General features: G+C 46.8%; 1 protein-coding gene and 1 long non-coding RNA gene across 3 annotated transcripts; both read left to right on the plus strand.

Annotated features, from left to right (window-relative positions):
- The first annotated feature begins 2069 nt into the window (after positions 1-2069).
- LOC115529815 (uncharacterized) lies at positions 2070-3239 on the plus strand. The gene is made up of 4 exons (XR_003973646.1): positions 2070-2241; positions 2544-2664; positions 2795-2861; positions 3090-3239. It is a non-coding gene; the product is annotated as an uncharacterized LOC115529815 (long non-coding RNA).
- A 5146-nt stretch (positions 3240-8385) lies between these two features.
- LOC115529802 (GTPase IMAP family member 9) lies at positions 8386-19372 on the plus strand. Of its 2 annotated transcripts, none has more exons than XM_030338882.1 (2): positions 8386-8528; positions 17675-19372. In XM_030338882.1, exon 2 carries the CDS (start codon positions 17698-17700, stop codon positions 18430-18432), a length of 735 nt encoding a protein of 244 aa, XP_030194742.1. In that variant the 5' UTR covers positions 8386-8528; positions 17675-17697; the 3' UTR covers positions 18433-19372. The 2 variants fall into 2 exon arrangements, with proteins under 2 accessions (XP_030194742.1, XP_030194741.1); XM_030338881.1 differs by lacking the exon at positions 8386-8528 and adding an exon at positions 14538-14740.
- The last annotated feature ends 387 nt before the right edge of the window (positions 19373-19759 follow it).

The following is a 19759-nucleotide window of genomic DNA, read 5'->3' on the forward strand; positions in this document are numbered from 1 at the left end:
CTGGCATAAATCGTTATGTTATCGTTATAACATCGGGTATGTGTAAATGTTACCCCGATAAATTGACCCGATCATACATTTTTAGCCCGATGTCACCCGAATCACCCCGACTTCCACATCGGTCGTCCATCGGCCATTAGTGGCCATTAGCGGGATGGTGTAAACGGGGCATAACCCTAACCTTGTCCAGAAATACCTTGCGCGTACTGTGTTTGATTGTTTTCATCCCCCTGTCGCACGGAAGTGACTGTTCTGTCGACCAATCAACGGAGTGTAGCTCCACCTTTTCGACCGCTTAGTACCCCAACGGAGGAGTACCAAAAATTAGGTACAGCTAAGTGCAGCTCAGCGCGCTTAATGCCGCACCCTGCCCAATTTTTTGGCAGTGGAAACACGAACCATGCCGCACTGAACTGCACGATGGAAACACGCCATATTGTTCCCTCAGGAAATGTTTCCACCTCAATACTATGCTTAAGCTAGGAAAAGAGAATATGAAATACAATTTAGGCCTAGGTACAAATTACATTTCCTATCTATTTTCCTATTTGAAAGCCTTCAAGACACATTAATTACCGGTAGCATAAACCTTTCATTGATTATTGATTCAGATTTATTTCAGGAGTTTTGAGTGTTTGGGAGATTTAAAGAGGAATTAAGTTAAATGTATTAATTGTCTGAGTGACTGAACATAACAACGGCATCATGTTCACATGTCATCATGTGGCCGATAGATTTTGAGACATATGATTGGCTCCTGTTATTGCTAGTTGCCATCTAACGGCGCATTCAGAACGCTGGGAATCATGGGGAAAACATTTTGCGACGTCTGAAAGTTGTTGGGAACAACACCTCATGACGCTCTGATGATTCTTCTCCCTTTTGGCAACTGGGGCCAGATGTTGTTAACAGAGTTGCCCAGTTGGTGAAGTATTGTTAACTAGTGTGCATGAACATGGTGGAGCATGAAAGTTGTACTCAATATAAAAGAATCAACCATCATATGACATAGTTCACAATTGAATGACGTTGTAACCGTCTGTTGGCATCGACTTTGCTCAGTTTTAAACGTTCTGTACTGGTAAACCAGCTCTAGATAAGGGCATGTGTAGTCTCCTACAGTGGCAATACAATGTGCTTCTCATGAATGAAAGCAAAAAGATGGTAGGTGATAGGCTACAAGGAAATAAAGGCGTGCAAACATGAAACTGATCTTCCTAATGCCGCGTTTCCACTGCAGGGTGCGGTACGGTTCGGTTTGCCTCAGTCCGGTAGGGAGGGGCGGTATAGCCCAGCTCAGTTCCGAGGTCGCGTTTCCACCGCCGACAGTACCCTTTATGGTAGGCCGGATGTCGATCGCCGTGGCAGCTACGTGACATAGCAGCACGACACAGAGTAGCCTGCTCAATAAAAACAATGGAAAAGTTGAACACGACACATTAAAACAAGAGCTACCATGGAAGTCGTCCAGCAACAGTTCCTGGCCGAGGAACGTCTCCACCTCCTTGTTCGCCCAAGCAAGTGTTTTACGCGACATGTTCATTGTAAAGAATAATACCTTGAGGCTACTGTTTGTTTGTTTTTATCCCCACGTCGCCCGGAAGGGACGATTCTGTCGACCAATCAACGGAGGGGGTGTGTAGCTCGAATTTTCCGGCACCCTTTCAGGCGTCTCAGTACCCCAACGGAGGAGTACTGAAGACGAGGGCAAAACAAGCAAGGCTCAGTCCGGGTCACGCCCACTTTTGGTGGTGGAAACTCAATCCGTACCGCACCTTTGCGAAGCGAACCGTACCGCACCCTGCAGTGGAAACGAGGCATAAGTTGCAATGACCAGTGAGATATAATAAGGTCTTATTTTTTACATTAAAGCATGTGAACTTGTTCCAGTTGAACCCATCTATTAATTGGCCACAAATTGCACAAGATGACGTCTTTAAAATATGTCGCTTGTCTTTCCTTCTCCATAGATTTGGATTTTTCCAGTCACAGAGCATCACCTACTTAATCCTGCATCTGGTGCCTGGAGAAACAGTTAACCAAATGTTTCGGAAGCATCTGAAGGTGTGACACCCACTGGCCTCACCTGTGACTCAATACATTATGTGGTTTTAGTATTTTCTCCTTGTGTGGAAACATGCAGAGTATACTTCTGTTTGCTGTCTTTTATTGGCACTTTTATTTTCAGACCTTGTGTGGTTCTTGCGGATCACATCATTGTGCTTTGAAGACGCTGCCCAGGTTAGACACACTGACCACATAATGAACTGATCCATTGACACATTGCTTAGATATTTGTCTGGATAGGGTTATTCTAAATATATTAACCAAACCAGTTTCACCAAATTAATATATCAACCAACAGTATAAAAGTCTTGTTGGATTTTTTTTGTTGTGCTTATTTCTGTTAGACAAATATTCAATGAACAATAGGCAGCAAAGATTCAACATCCGGCCTTACCACCCCTCCGTCTCTGTGAACAACAAAAAAATCGACTTCTGACCTTTTTAATCTTTTCCTCTTTATGCTCCGCTTCCCCCAGTGTCTTTATCTTCCGTCTGAACCGGATTGGTGAAGACGAAAAGGGCGCGCGAGTGAAGTTGAATCATCCTGTGGTTCTTTGCAGAGAACTGGATCTTTCCGGTTTCCTGCCTGCCACACAGGTAAACATCCACGTAGATTACATTTGATATTTATTGTGCTTGTCATTCGTGTTCATGTAACTTTAATACCGCAGCTTTTTACTCAATTCAAAACTATGCTAGCTAGAACATTGTCTATAAATGTGCTTAGTTTCAGGAGACATTCCGGTACAAGCTGGTGAGTGTCATCAGCCATGTCGGGTCAAGAACTGACGAGGGTAAGAAGAACATTGAAGTCATTTGTAGAGTAAAGCTTCTAGCTTCCAGATCAGAGTGGATGCAGACTGCCTAGCATTCATTAACTGGATTGAGATTCCTGCTTATGCAACTAGGCTTGCGGTTACAGACCAAGGTGTAGGCCTAGATGGTACTATAATATATATATATATATATATATATATATATATATATATATATAAAGTCCACATGCCCTTTCTTCCTCATAGGTCATTTTGTAAGTGAAAGACTTCTGATGGCGGCAGGCGTCACTTGAGACGGCTGGCTCACCTACAATGACGAAATTGTGAAAATGTCTGACGACTCTGAAGATCTACAGCGGCCACAGTCTGCATCCATCCTCTTCTACGAACGCCAGGTGGATCCAGCCGTTCCTCACAAGGGAAGCAGCCCAGCTCATCTCCCGCCTCGACTACGGCAACTCGCCCCAAAGAATTTAGTGTCAAACACTTAATTTCCTGCATTCTGGTGAATTTGTATTCCAACCATTTGTGCCTTTTCGGAATTAAGTTATGGCGGAAATTTCTTAACTATGAATAGGAAGGCTTTGCCTTCTCTGTGTGTGTCACTATACATACTATGGTTTATTACAATGCTTTTGTGTTTACACAATTACAACAGAGGTAAGACAAGACCATGAATATGGCCATGACTTCCAATGCAGGACATGTTATACATAATAATATACACATGAGCGAGTCAGCCTGATGCACCAGCTGTGCATCACATAGCTTTCTAACACAGTGATAACTGTTATAGAAGGCTACATGCCCTAATAAGTGATCTGACATTTTAATATCAATCAAGCCTACTACGATGTGCTACAATTTAAAGTTACAACATTCAACACACAACCGTTGCTGTTATTGTGATTGTTTTGACCGCGGATAACGGCTTAATTAGCCTACGGTGTAATTCTCCATGTCACTCATCTACAGCTCATCTCAAGGTAGCGGCAAATTTCATTACAATGAAATGGGATGTCAATTACTTTAGTCTATGCCTTTTCTGATGACATGTTTCAAGCTAACAGTTATGAATGGTTTCTTCTCCACATAATGGACACACCATATAAGGTTTAATGAGTTTGTACTTTGTAGATGGGTTAAGGACTACAAATATGGCCACTTTGCCATTTCCGCTAAAGCAATGACAGACAAAGGTTTACCGAACATATAGGCGTGGCTTATTTCAAAGTCTGCCCACTTCCAATATAAACTTTTCTTACATGTGTTCAAGAGATGCTTCATGAACCACCTCCAGAACATAAGCTTGTTTACCTTGTCTCTGTGGTAAAAAAACACTTGTTGAATATTTACCACTCCGAGTCATACCTAGCCCGAGACGACCATACCACGAAGGATCAAACTCGTTTTTCACCAAATTACATACGTCACATCGTCGGTGAACATGTTGGCTGCTGAGTCATCTCAGATCAATAGTTGTGAAGACAACAACACCCATGGACCCACGCTGCTACAAGACGTTATCAAACCAAGACTTTTATTTATTTTCCTCATCTTCTTTTGATAAGGACATGAGCGTCCCCAAATACATATTTCAACTTTAACTTTAACTAAAATGAAAGAAAGGCATTGCTCTTTTCTCTTTAACATATTGACTCAACAGTCTCAACCATAAATTTCAGCTCCATCTTTGTTGTCTGTATTAGTTAACTAAAATTGAAAAAGCTTGCACTATTACCTGGCTTGAAGATATAGATTTTTTGTTGCTCTTAAAGGGGTAGTTCGGAATTTTGGACATAGGGCCTGATTCCGAAGTGAGCATTGGTATTCTATATCACTGGAGACAGTTTTCAACACATTTCATTCAGTCCTTCTAGTTGCAGAGTTCGCTCGTGCTAGGCTAGCGCAAGTCAACGGGCAATGCTAGCCTGCTATTAAAAACAGTCTTACCCACTCCACAGTACACCCGAGGTAAATCAATTATAACGACAGACTATACATCTAAATGTCTGTTTATAGAATAATGTTAGAAATAAAACCAACCTTGCATTGCATTGCATTTTGAGGGAATTGCGGGGTCTCAGCAGCAGTGTTTATATTCCTGTACGTAGGCTACGGCAGCGGCGGACTGATACCTAGGTTACCTGCCGCTGTCATTGCTACAAACGCAGAGTACAGTGAACGAAGGAATTCTACAAGCGTATTAAATTAACAAGATATGGCCACGTTTGGAGGAGTTAGCGATGCAAGACGATTATGAGGAATTTGTTGTATCCAACGAACCGTACATGTACGAGCCGGTGTTTTGATGTCAAAGCCAGCGGCAACAAGCCACAGTTGAGTCCTTTCTGGATCTCGCACTGGAAATTGGTGGAAACTTTGTGGTGCCCATCTGTACCGTTTATTTCTACAATTTCTAAAAGCACACTGAACCATCATGTTGCCTAGTCGTTCAATTGCGCTTCTGTCCCACGCTTCTCTGTTTACGTTCTTCTGTCGTGATTCGGTTACAAACCTAACCAGCGCATAGTAGAATTCCACTTCTGCTGAGAAAGTAGTCCCTCGATGATTCATGCGATGCATGGTTAGTTTTATTTCTAACATTATTCTATCAACACAGACATTTAAATCTATAGTCTGGCGTTATAATTGATTTACCTCGGGTGTACTGTGGAGTGGGTAAGACTGTTTTTAATAGCAGGCTAGCATTGCCCGTTGACTTGCGCTAGCCTAGCACGAGCGAACTCTGCAACTAGAAGGACTGAATGAAATGTGTTGAAAACTGTCTCCAGTGATATAGAATACCAATGCTCACTTCGGAATCAGGCCCTATGTCCAATATTCCGAACTACCCCTTTAAGGTACGAACACACCAAACGCGTACCCCGCGTATAGACGCGTATAAAATCGGCAATTTTTCCATAGGGAACCATTGGTTTACGCGCGTATGAGCTGCGTACATGCGTACCATGCGAAAAAGCAACATTTTACCCGCGTTAGCGACGTATATATACGCGCGTACATATACGCGCGTACGCGAGGAGTTCAAAAAATTGAACTTTTTACGCTCATACGCGTGATGCTTAGCCGCAATAGCCAATCAGCGTGGAGCTTGACCCGACGTCACTGGCAGAGAGTAGTGACGCTTGCACAGAAGCATACGGCCGACATCTTTCTTTATTCTGGGTGGAAATAGTAACATAGTTACGCCATTAAATGCGTTTATGGAAACATTTTTAGCGAGAAATGTGCATTTTACTTTCATAATGTTCGCTCGGTGAATGTGAAGGATGTTTGGTTTGATAGACGAAGAGTGAACGCTCCGTTCACTTGCATGGACAGAGTCTCTGGTTGCTAAGCAACCTCAACGTCTTGGCGGACTATTTCTCTGCTGATCAACACTACGAATGCTGGAAACACACCAGACACACCATGTGAAGTTATTTAACCCGATTATTTTTATTTATATCCGAGATTATTTAATCTAACCCGATCTAAGCCCGATCCAACCCGATCATGCACCCAAACACGGCTGCGTTTGGGTTTCCTTCCTCGGACTCCTAAATCCAGCGCAGCCACAGGCGCGTAGCTGCGTACGTAGGACCATTTTTGACACAAAATGGTCAAGCAACATTTTAGCTGCGTTAACGCGCGTAAATCTTACGCGGGTACGCGTTTGGTGTGTTCGTACCTTTACAACGTCACCTACCAAAAAGCGTCCCATATGCGGGGTGCTACTCTGGCCACAAGAGGCCGCTCATTTGCAGTTAGGCAGTCATCTGGCGGCGTAATCAAATCCAACCGCTGACATGAACCATGAACCACCGGAAGCAAGCAACCTCGAAACGGACTAAAAGGATCATGCATTGCATTTTATTTGTAGGCGACAGTAAAAAAAAAAAAAAAAGACAGCATAAAATATCTCAACATTAAAGGTGAAATATTATCCCACCAGGTGTGAGTTTGAATAGTGATTAGCCGTTACAAGCCGTTTTCGAAAATCTGCCTCTTCTGACATCACAAGTGGGCGTGTCCACCTGGATGTGTGCTGGAAAGATTCAGTCTACCATCCTACCCGGTGCACTGTAGCAAGCGTTGCTCATCTATCCGCCATACTTCTAGGTCAGGGATGGGCAACAATTTTATTCCAAGGGCCACAGTTACTTTGGCAAAGTCAGCGGAGGGCCATTAGACGATTGCAATTAAACATATATTAGTGACACGATTAAATGGTACAAATTAATTCAATGCAAATTATGTATCAGGCTACTTTACAGTTGCCTCGACTTTGCCAGTCTATTTCAAGGCCTGACATTTATTTTTTGCTAGGCCTATCTGACCTTGGCTACTCTAAGGTTACAATAACTGGATTTGCTTTCAAGGATTCATTTACTAAACAACCCTGCATATTGTTCGAATGTCTCTCATACCAGCTGTAGCTCTCCAAGATAGATAACTATTAACAAAACTGCAAATGTATGTCTGCAGGATACATTAACATACTGACTTAAGGCAATCTAATTGAGGATTTAGGGAGACCTTCATCACTGAATGAAAAATGCATCCAGCTGATTTCAGTTGCAACTTTTATCTTTTTTGCTGCACTAATTTTGACAAACTGTTTATGCCGTGAGCCACTGCCACAATGATTGACAGCTGGCCCACCCTATCAGAAGTGTCCGGCATTAACTTGAAATTCAAGGAACGAAAGGAGCTGAGCTCCTGCCGGACCCCGGCGCAGGACTTTAGCTCCGGCAAAGCCCGGAGTCCGGCAGGTCTTCACAGGGTCTCATCCATGTCGCAGATCAGTCTCGACTTCAGGGAGTCAAACCCAGCGATACCTTTTCAGTTTAACAAATTGGGTTGTTGGTTTTCAATTGAGTTGATACTGAAGACAACTGGCTTGATATCTGTTTTTTGGTATATTGAGTTATATTGAGAGTTGGTATATTGGCCACAGCAGACTTTGAGTTAAATTGATCTTCTGAACAACAGATAAGATAATAATAAAATGCTATTGGAAAAACAAACCTTACATGACCTAGCCAATCTTTGATTATTATTACATTTTTTTAATATCATTAAACACAATTACATTGATTCAAAGATATGCCACGTCAGCTGCATTTCTCTTCAACCTTATCTGCTATGTGAGTGACGGTAAGTTGCATTTGTTTCAATAGGATTTTATCATTTTTTTGGTTTTTCAGGGATAAGAGGTTAAAAACACTTAACGTTCGCTATAGTATATATTATATATATTCCTGAGATCACGTTATGGCGAAAATCATATTATTATTATCACGTTGTTTTGACGAAAAAAAATGCTGCCTATTTTTTGTTTTAATTACAGTGTATGCAGAAACAGCCACATTCATGCAGTGCAATGTTTTACTTTTATTTTTTCAAAGTTCAACTGACCATTGTGTCCTCAATATCAATATTTCATTCAGTTGTGTCGTTTTCCCTGTAACACAATACAAATACAACACTTGGAACAGTAAATTACAATGGTCAACGTCACTCTGACCTCTGACTACTATGTGGAGGAGGAGGACTTGTGGTAACGGTGTTCAAAGAAAAGGTCTGTAGCGGCGAACGTATGAAATCCTCTGGAACAAATAAAAGACGCTTCCCTTGGGTTCAGCCTTTGATCCAGATCACAGAAAGCAACTCTGTCATGTAAGTAATATCCAACATCATACACCTAGTTTTGTTTTTACGAAACAAAAACAAATATTGAAAAAATATTTCCATAGAAGTGCCTTTACAGAAATGTGAAATGTGATCTAATAAATATGTGTCTTCTTTATTAAAGTGTTAAAAACGTATTTATAATCATTCAAAAGAATAAAGATTATTAGAAAATAATGTCTAATTGTTTCTAGTCACACGGACACGCACACAAACGCAGAGTTACGTATGTAACTCCGGTTCTATGAATCCTGGATGACCGCCAGAGGCGGTGCATTAAGCACTGGATTTATCCGTCTCGCGCATGCGCAGTTCGAGTACCTATACCAACAAGGTTACATGTGACCCTCGTGACACCGGATTGGCTACATAGCCCGGTGTCGACAGAGGATCTGTTCCCAGAATCTTCTCGCGAACCACGAGACTTCTGAGTGACCTGTAACTCTGGCGGTCATCCAGGATTCATAGAACCGGAGTTACATACGTAACTCTGCGTTCTATTTCATCCTTACTGACCGCCAGAGGCGGTGCATTAAGCACTGGATGGCCAATACCAACAACGTCACGAAGAGTCAAGGTGCCCACCTACTGATCAGAGAGAGCAGAGCTTGGCATCAGGGCCACGCCCATTGGATGGGGAGTGGCAACGTTCACCCGGTAGAACCTGGAGAATGTGCTAGGCGACGCCCATGACGCCGCGGCACAGATGGTCCCCAGGGGCACCCCTCTCAGGGCAGCCCATGATGTGGAGACGCTCCTAGTTGAGTGACACCTCACCCTGGATGGCGGGGGGCGACCACTGGCCCCGTAGGCGTGTGTTATGGTCTCCACAATCCAGTGGGACAGCCTCTGCTTTGTTAAAGCACGACCCCTGTTAGGGCCACCATGGCAAACAAAAAGCCGCTCCGACTGGCGAATACCGGCGGTAGCAGAAATATAAGCCCTAAGGGCCCGCACCGGGCACAGCAGCTCAGACCCACCCTCCCCAGAAGGGGGGTCAAAGCGTGCTAACTGGATGGGCTGGTTAAGGTGATTGCGTGGCAGGGTCTTTGGCAGGAACGCAACGTTCGGCCATAGAGTGACACCCGAGCCATCAGAGTTCCACCTCAGGCATGTATCACTCACTGATAGGGCATGCAACTCCCCGACCCGCTTGGCAGATGTTATGGCGAGTAAAAAGGCAGCCTTCATAGACAGCCACTTCAAACCCCCTTGACCCAAAGGCTCGAAGGGAGGAGATGACAAGGCTTCCAGCACCAGCGGCAGGTCCCATGCTGAAGCCCCTCTTAGAAAGAGGGACACTAATCTGTGGCGCCCTACCGTGGCGCTGTCAACCCTATTATGTAGGGAGGAGATGGCAGCGACATAGACCCTCAAGGTAGAGTGCGACCGGCCACTATCCAGGAGGGACTGCAGAAATTCCAGCACCGTGGTCACAGCGCAATGCACTGGATCCACGGCCCTAGCCGCACACCAGTTGGAGAACAGCTTCCACCTGTTTCCGTACTGCAACCTGGTCGATGGTGCCCTGGCACTCATGACCGTACCCCTGACAGCCGCAGTGCACTCCCTCAGCAGTGGGTCGGGCCCTGCAGTGGCCAAGCCCAGAGCTGTAGGCGAGAGGGGTCGGGATGCCAGATCTGACCCCCCAGCTGGGACAGGAGATCCCTCCTGTCGGGGAGGCGCCATGGCGAGCTGCAGCAGAGCCTGAGCAGCAGTGGATACCAGAGCCTCCCCGGCCAAAAGGGGGCCACCAGAAGAAGCCGGTGGCCCTGCAAAAGGACCCTCTGGAGTGTCGGCAGAACCAGAGGCAATGGTGGGTAGGCATAAAGAGGCCTGTCCGGCCAATCGTGCGCCAGCGCGTCCTGCCCTAAAGGGCTGGACGCTTCTGCCCAGGAGAACCAGAGGGGGCAATGCGCCGACTCCTCCGAGGCAAAGAGGTCCACCTCTGCCCTGCCGAAGAGGCCCCACATTGACTCCACCACCTCGGGGTGAAGCCGCCATTCCCCCGGTGGAGGCTTCCGTCGGGAGAGGAAGTCTGCCGCCCGATTCTGGGCCCCCGGCAAATAGACTGCCCGTAGGCTGGCCAGACGGGGAGAAGCCCAAGTCCACAGGCTCTGGGATACCCGGAGTAGCCGTGCTGACCTGGTGCCCCCCTGGTGGTTCACCTGCGAAACCGTGGCCATGTTGTCCGACCGGACCAGGACATGCCGGCCTGTCAAATGGGGCAGAAAGCTGGCTAATGCCAGCTGCACAGCCCGGAGTTCCAGCACATTGATGTGTTGTGCCACGTCCCGGCCAGACCACCGTCCCTGCGCAGTCCTGCCCTGCCACACTGCGCCCCATCCCGAGAGGCAGGCGTCGGTTGTCACCAACTCCCGGCGTGCCGGGATTGCGCCCATGGGCACGCCTGCCTCCAGATACGCTCTCTTTCTCCATGGGGCCAGAGAGACAAGACACTGCAGGGTCACCTTGACCCTCCTCTGCCTGTGCCACTTGGCATCTAGGTGCAGGCTGTTCAGCCACATTTGGAGTGGCCGCAGGGACAGTAAGCCCAGAGGCACCACAGCTGAAGCAGCTGCCAGCTTGCCCAGAAGCTGAAGAAAATGAATAAAAAGCAGCCTCCTGCCGGCTCTGAAGAGGGGAAGGAGGCGGAGGATGTCGTTCACCCGTCGAGGTGAAAGGTAGGCCTTCATGGCGACCGAGTCCAGGACCAACCCCAGATAGGTAACCCGTTGGGAAGGGTCCAGGCAACTCTTTGTTTGATTCACCGTCAAGCCCAGCCGGGCGACGTGCGACAGCAGGCGGGCCGTGTCCTGGGCCACCTGGGACCTGGAGGGCGCACAGACCAGCCAGTCGTCCAGATACGGCAGGATCTTCATGCCCTGCGTCTGCAGGGGTGCGAGGGCTGCCGCCACAACCCTGGTGAAAACCCTCGGGGAGAGGGAAAGCCCGAAGGGAAGTACCCTGAATTGGTAATGCCTGCCCCGATAGGCAAACCTCAGGAACCGCCTGTGGTGTGCCGCAACCGGCACATGAAAATAGGCGTCCTTTAGGTCTATAGTCGTGAACCACTCCCCCCTGGCAACTACCCTCAGGGTGTCCGCCGAGGTGAGCATGTGAAATGGTAAAATTTTTAAAAACGTGTTCAGGCCCCTTAGGTCTAGAATGGGCCTGAATCCGCCGTCTTTCTTGGTGACCAGAAAGTACGCAGAGTAGAACCCCCCGGGTTGTAACTGAGGGTCCACTGGCTCGATCGCACCCTTGGCCAGGAGGGCGGATAGCTCCTGGGCCAGAGCTGCGGCCTTCGTCGGGTCGCGGACGACTGTCATCCTGACCCGGCCAAAGGCCTGGGGCCGGCGTCGGAACTGTAATTCGTACCCCCGGGTTAAGGTGGAAACCACCCAGGGGTCTATAGTACAGGCAGCCCAATAGCTGATCTGCTGCTGGGAAAAACAGCCGACGACCGGCCCCGTGGTCCTAGCGCCTGGCCCCCCGGCCTCTGTCGGCTCTGGAGGGGTACCGGTGAGGCTCCGCGGCCCGAGGCTGCCCGGGCGATGGGCGGGCGGGGGCGCGAAAGCTATCAGCGGGCTGCTGGGCGGACCGCCGAGACCTGCGTAGGCCCTCATCTCTTGCTGGGTAAGAGCGTGGTGGCTGGTAGCGGGCCCGGGGGGCAGCCGGGGGGGCTCTAGGCCTGCCAGGAGCGGAGACACTCCTGTGAAGACCCGACAGCTGCAGGTTGGTTTGCCTAGCTTGGGCAGCTCGCTCCAGCGTCTCCAGGGCAGCTGACCCAAACAGCTCCCCCGGTACCACTGGCACGGCTCTAAGGGCCTTCCTGCACGCCTCCGTCAGGGGCGACTGAGCCAACCAAACCTGGCGGCGAGTCTGGACCAGGGTGGACATAACACGCCCCAATTCCCTGGACATGAGGGCAAAGGCCTGTAGGGACGCGTCGCTCAGGTCCTGTGTAGACGGCTCAACTGCAGCTTGTTGCAGCGAGGTCGAGAGCGCCAGCATTAGGTGGGAGAGGGAGTTGCCAATCCGCCCCATACGTGCTGCTGCGTCATAGGCCTTCGAAAGCAGGTCGTCTGTGACCCTGCACTGGGGCCGAGGACACCTGGCATCCGGCCGCAAGGCCTGATCGGGGGTTAGAATGAGGGAGGCAATGGCGGGCTCAACGGGTGGCATGCAACCCAAACCATACTGTGCTGGATCCCGCATGGCAGCCAAGGCCCGAGCACTGGAAGAAGGACGGGGGAGAGCCTTGGCGTCCTTCCAGCAGAGGTGTAGCTCCTTTAAATACTCCTCCGAAGGAGGGACAGAGAAAGGGGCTGTGGCAGGGCTGCGCCTGAAAAAGGCGCTAGGCTGGGCCAAGTCTGCCTGAGGAGCATCGAGCCCCAGGCGAGCCAGGGCCGTACGGATGACGGCCCCGATGGGGTTACCCTCTGTGCTGTGCCCAGAGCTCTGAGCAGAGGAGCGGGAGGCCTCCCCAAAAGCGTTTGAGGCTTCCTCCCCCGTGACACCCTCACTGAAGAGGTTGGCTGATGCCGCCAGCGACAGGACATCGTCCGTCCCCGGCACATCCCCCAAGGAAGGGTCAGGCCGGATGTCAGCCACCGCGCCACCTGCCCCGGGTTGCAGGGTCAGGAGGAGTTCCTGTATCCTCTCCATATCGGACGACAAGCGATCCACCTTGGATGCTAGCTCGTCCCTAGCCCTTTTCCTGGGGGGGGGGCCTGCTCTACCCCGACGCCAAGAATGGCCGGGCTGAGCAGGAGGAAGTGGCGCCATTGATGGTAGGTCGACAGCTGCCGGATGTTCCATCGCTGCGAGCCTAGCCAGCCTGAGTGCCAAGGGCATGGAGCCGCAGTTCATACAGGCCCTCTCGGTAAGGCCCTCCCTCAAATGCTCGAAGCCGAGGCAAGAGGGGCAGCGATCATGGCCATCGTCAGGCTCAAGGAGGGCCACACAGGCGCCACACCCATGAGCCATCAGCAGAACACTGGGAGAGGGAGCACTGCCTTCACCAGAGAGCTACTAATTCAAGAAAAGCCAAGAAAGTGTTACCGGGAGAGGACGCGAGAGCGCAGTCTTCACCAGCAAGTGACTGAAAAAATAATTACACACTCAAATACACAGCAGTGTTCTCGGGAGAGGACGCGAGAGCGCTGCCTTCACCGGTAAGTGGCTGAAAAGAAACAAACAAGTGTTACAGGGAGAGGGCGCGAGAGCGCTGCCTTCACCGGTAAGTGACTGAAAAATAAACCCCAACAGTGTTACAGGGAGAGGGCGCGAGAGCGCTGCCTTCACCGGTAAGTGACCGAAAGAAATAAACAACAGTGTTACAGGGAGAGGACGCGAGAACGCTGCCTTCACCGGTAAGTGACTGACTGGAAAAACTTTTACCAAATAAATCTGGTAAACCAGAACACAGCCGAGCTGTTTCTATAAGGGAGCTATCAGTAGCGAAATTAATCCCAGTAGTGAAAAAATAATCCCAGCAGTGTTGCCGGGAGAGGACGCGAGAGCGCTGCCTTCACCGGTAAGTGACTGAAACTAAACAAAAACTTGGAAGCTTCTACTCAAGGGAAGCCTTACAGCGCTGTACAGACCAACAGCCCCTGGAGGACGAGTTCACCCGTTGCTCCGACCCTTGGTCGCGAGGCTGCACACAGTCTGGAGCGCGATCCTTTTCAAAAAGCGAATACGCTATCCGCAAGCGGTACTACAACATACGTCTTTGCGAGAAGATGAAAGGAACAGATCCTCTGTCGACACCGGGCTATGTAGCCAATCCGGTGTCACGAGGGTCACATGTGACCTTGTTGGCATAGGTACTCGAACTGCGCATGCGCGAGACGGATAAATCCAGTGCTTAATGCACCGCCTCTGGCGGTCAGTAAGGATGAAATAGAACACAAACATATTCCGTGCGTGAAAAGAAAATGTCAACGTTTAGGTTTAAAAACTAATCTGCGCATGTCCATGACATTCATACTGAAACTGAAACAATTCTGGTGTGTCGTTTACGGAAACATCTTTGAGTGAAACTACCTCGTGTCCATTAGGCTACATGTGAAGTTGTTTAGATGCAGTAGGCCTAGACTACGCTAACTGCGGTCTCAACCTGATCTCACGTATATACTCACTTTGCGAAGAAAGGGATTTTATTTTGAAGAAAATATTCAATATGGAGTCAGGTAGGTGAATTTATCTTCAGAAGCTCAGTAACTAAATGAATCGTACATTATTGGCTTGCTGACATGAACATTTAGACAAGGTTCCGTTGGTTGGGGGCTATTTCTTTCCACCCGTAGATATAGGCCTATTGCCTCCTTCAGGGGCCTCTACGGGCTGTCAAATCTCCTAACCATTATGCCTCCTTTCCTTAACCTTTGTGGAAATCGTCATCGGGTCAAGGCGAGATGAAAAGGTGCACTTCTTTCGAAGGCAGGAAAATACAGCACTATTTAAAATGAATTCGATTCCACTTTTCCTATAACCGACTTCATTGCGCGACGGCGAGTATTGCTGACCTCTAGCGTTTCTAGAGTGAAACTATATTTTTCCGAAGATTGAATAAAACAAGCGCTCTTTCGATCCATTCGCGGGTCAAGGAGATGAAAATGTGCTTCCTTCCAAGGAAGATACAGCACTGTTTAAAATACTACTATAGGGGGGTAATACATTTTTTTTACCTTTACCACAAGCACATGTCTCTCATAAAAACAATTGTGTGTGTGTGTGTGTGTGTGTGTGTGTGTGTGTGTGTGTGTGTGTGTGTGTGTGTGTGTGTGTGTGTGTGTGTGTGTGTGTGTGTGTGTGTGTGTTTGTGTGGGTGGGGGGGGTATAGAATTCCAGAGATAGCCTACTAGGCTATACATAGGCTCTGTATTCTGCCGACCAACTTATTCGTCGTTGTTGTGTCAAAGTCAAATTTATTTTTATAGAACAGTATCAGACTCAGTAGTTATTCAAAGTGTTTTAAAATAAATTAAATATAATGAAATATAAATGTAAATAAGCAGAAGAAATGAAAATAATAATAATCATTAATCAAGAAAAAACAGAATAAAACAAAACAAAACAAGATTAATTGAAAGCAATAGAAAATAAATGTGACCACAAAATGTAAATAATAAATGTTAGTCTGGTTGTGAGTGTGCGTGCATGCTATATGCAGGCTGAATCGCAATCGCGTCAAGACAAATCTGATTGGCCAATACACATTAAAGGTAATTTTAATAATTTTAAAATTATTAAAATGATCGCTCTGAAGAATTATCCCTCTTTAAAGCTTCGCCACCTGGGGCATCTGCCGTAGGCCTACCCCTCTTCCCGAGCCACTCGTTGTTTACCTGCGCAAGATGGTGGTATTGTTGACGCATGCTTAGAAGCCGAAGGCAATATAATAATAATAATACATTTAATTTAGAGGCGCCTTTCAAGACACCCAGGACACCTTACAGAGCATATAGTCATCATTCAAAACTATGTAAAACAGACTAGGAATAAAAGGAAAACAGAGGTTAAACATGAAGAAGAAGAATAATTAATAACACTCAACGACGCCTAAAGTGAAGGGGGGACCTCACTAACCACCACCAATATGTAGCACCCACTTGGGTGATGCACGGCAGCCAATCGGTGCCAGAACGCTCACTACACACCAGCTTGAGGTGGAGAGTTAGGGATGAGGTGGAGAGTGAGGGAAAAGAACATTTAAACACTATCGACCATATTTAAACACTATCGATCACATTTAAACAATATCTAGTCAATATCTAGTCAGTATATATTTAAGCAATAGATCACCACAGGCTGTGGTGGTATGTGCTCATTATAGGCCTATCACTGTTAAGGGGCGTTGTCCGGCCCCGACGCGCAGCGGAGGGTCCGGACATATATAGTAGGCTATATATATATATATATATATATATATATATATATATATATATATATAGGCCTAGTTTGATAACGTAGTTGCTACATTCGTATCAAGTCAGCTTTAATGACGATCGATCAAACATGCACTCCTTGGTTTATTTTTATAATGGACCTCATGTTGGAAATGTATGTGATAGAAAACGATACAAGCGGCATTCTTAAATGAAGTAGAATAAATATATTTATTCTACTTCATTTAAGAATGCTCGAATGTTGTTACTCCGGGAGTGAGCAAGGCGATGGAGAGACTAACGAAAGCTTAGGCACACGACGAGTGAAGTGCTCCATAGGATAAATTGCCGGCGAACCGCTCTATCGGAGCCTTCTCTCGGAGGGACGCTAAAGTGTGTTGCATAGCGACCGTCGATGCATAGTGGCAGCCAGGAGGGACTACTTTTTTGTATTCTTTAACAAAACGGCTACTTTGACTTTCTTTGTTTCTTTTTAAATGTAGTGTGTCTATGACTTTCGTTTCGCCATAACAGTAACCGTTGTATAAAAGCAATAGATCACTTCAGTCAGTGGCATGTGCTCATTATACCACTGTGAAGGGGGTCGCCGGCCCTCCGCTGCGCGTCGGGGCCGGACATCGCCCCTTAACAGTGGTATAATGAGCACATACCACAGCCTGGCGTGATCTATTGCTTAAATATATATATATATATATATATATATATATATATATATATATATATATAGGCCTATGTCTATGCCTTCCACCAACAAGACAGACATTTTTCAGGATTCGGTACCAGAATAAACTCATGAATGCAAAATGTACATTACACATATCGCACAGGTTTTTCGGTACCTTTATGTTAATCAATTAATCATAAAAATGTGTTATTGTATTTATGAATGAATTTATATATACATTCTTCCACGCTGAGGTCATCATAGAGATCCACTTCTTACAATACATTTACAAATCAATGGATTTGTCTAATCACATGGCCAAAACAAGGTCTCAAGGTTTGTGATAAAAGTTGCCCAGTGGCCGGATGTGGTATTCCAATACTAGACCTATTGAATTGTATAAACTGAACATTTCTCAAGCTGGGAATATACCATTCAAATGATATCATTACCAAGCATTGTTTTAGATAACTCACCCAAAGATTTAAAAAGTCATTTGTGGACCAGACGGTGCAATTTAATGGACAGCTTGTGTAATGTTCCACCCACAGGAGCAAATGGACCGTGTCCAGACATGGGACAGAATGTCCCAGAAGAAGAGCTGAGACTGATCCTGATTGGAAAGGTGGGATCTGGGAAGAGCGCCTCAGGGAACACCATCCTGGGCCGGATTCACTTCCTGTCTAGGTTAAGCGGAAGCTCTGTAACCAAGGTCTGCCAGCTGGGGACCAAGAGCCATGTCTACCATGTTGAGGAGGAGGCGGGGGGGACGAGGAGGATGAGGAAGAAGGTGGTGGTGGTGGACATGCCAGGTTTTGGAGACACACACCTGACCAAGGAGCAGATCACCACGGAGGTCAGCCAATGCTTGGCCCTGACAGCCCCCGGCCCACACGCCTTCCTCCTGGTGGTCCAGGTGGGACGCTTCACAGAGGTGGAGAACCTGGCCGTCGATATGATGGCTGATGTATTTGGTGAAGCGGCGCTCCGCAACCACACGGTGGTGCTGTTCACCAGGGGAGATGACCTGGAGGAGCCGATGGAGCAGTACCTGGCCTGCGCACCTGCTAGGCTTGAGGATTTGATCCGCAGGTGTGGAGGCAGGTACCATGTATTCAACAACCGTATAATAGATGTGAATCAAGTTGATGAGCTACTGAGTAAGGTGGAGAAGGTTATGGTGGACAACGGTGGAAAGTTGTACACCAAATCCAAGGAGAAGAGGGATTTGAGGAAGGTGGTGGCGGTCACGATGGTGGCCGCTTGTGTGCTGGGTTTAGCACTTTGGTGGTGTTTGTCCCCCCACTAACCGCTAGCGCTAAGAAAAGTGCTATATGCAGTCCATTAACATTTAACCGTGGGGGGGATCACTAGACTGGGTAGCCCCGCCCATTCTGCCGGCATTCGCACTGCACAAGGGTCTGAGAAGGGCAATACATTTCTTTCTGCTTCCGATACGTTTTAACGGCAGCCAATCCCCTAGCTTGCTTCTCCCCCCCGCCGCGCTATTGGCTGGTTTAACACAATGACGACATGGAAGTGGCGGCAAGCAGCCAATTGCGTACAGAGTCAGTTGAACTAGGCCCGATGATCACGCATCTTCAGCTGAAGAAAATTACAGCAGCTTCCCCAGACCAACGTGCAATCTACGAGTCTGGCAATAGCCAGGCCAGGGGATCACATTAGCCGCAGAGGTATTGCTAGAGAAGTTGGGGAAATAATCGAATTGCCATTATTTTGAACAACATTGCGATTGAGATTTAATTGGCCATTTTTTTTAATTTATGAAGTTCCTTATGTCCTATTGCACTGTTTTGTATTATTCACTAAAAAAGCAATAAATCATTCTTTAGTATGACCAACACAATATTTGAAGCAGTCAATCTGCTCTTTCCTTTAGGCCAGGCCGATGTGTTGAGATGAATTGATGTTATAACATCTTTATTTTACTATTAAATTGTAAAATATAAATAAATATAAATCTTACTGATCTCCAGTCAGTAACTGTAACAAAGCACAATATATATAGTTGTGTATAGAAAATAAAGTTATTTGGATTAATTTTAGACCTAACATCATGAGGGTTGTGGGTTTTACAGTTAAAAGTTAATTTTGCATAAAACTGTCTTCATAAATGTTTTTATTGTCATGATTTATTAACTGGAAAATAATAAATGAAGGATGTATTGATTTCACAGTCATATAAATGACATGCATATTTTAATTCAATCAACAAATGATTTCCTGTATAGCCTACTGATCATTTTGACAAAAACATTTTACATAAGAATTTAGAGTGAACTGGGACTTTATTAATACTTAGAACTACGTTTATCATTAAATTGTAGGCATTGTCAGATCATTTTTCAAATTTTAATTTTAGGAACATTTTCTATCGAGATCAAGACCTTGAATAGGCCTATATGAATAATATATTACATAAATGTAATATAAGAATACTTGACAATATGTCATTGATATTCTGCCACCCTCGCCCACACACACGCACACACCCACACAATTTAAATTGACCTGATGTTCTTCTCACAGCCTGGCTCGGCAGTACGTTGGCGTTGACATGCAGGCCTTAACAATAGAGTCTTGCTGCAGACATCCACCCACACGAACTTCCGCTG

Source organism: Gadus morhua, chromosome 17 (genome assembly GCF_902167405.1).
Source record: "Gadus morhua chromosome 17, gadMor3.0, whole genome shotgun sequence".
Lineage (NCBI taxonomy): Eukaryota > Metazoa > Chordata > Actinopteri > Gadiformes > Gadidae > Gadus > Gadus morhua.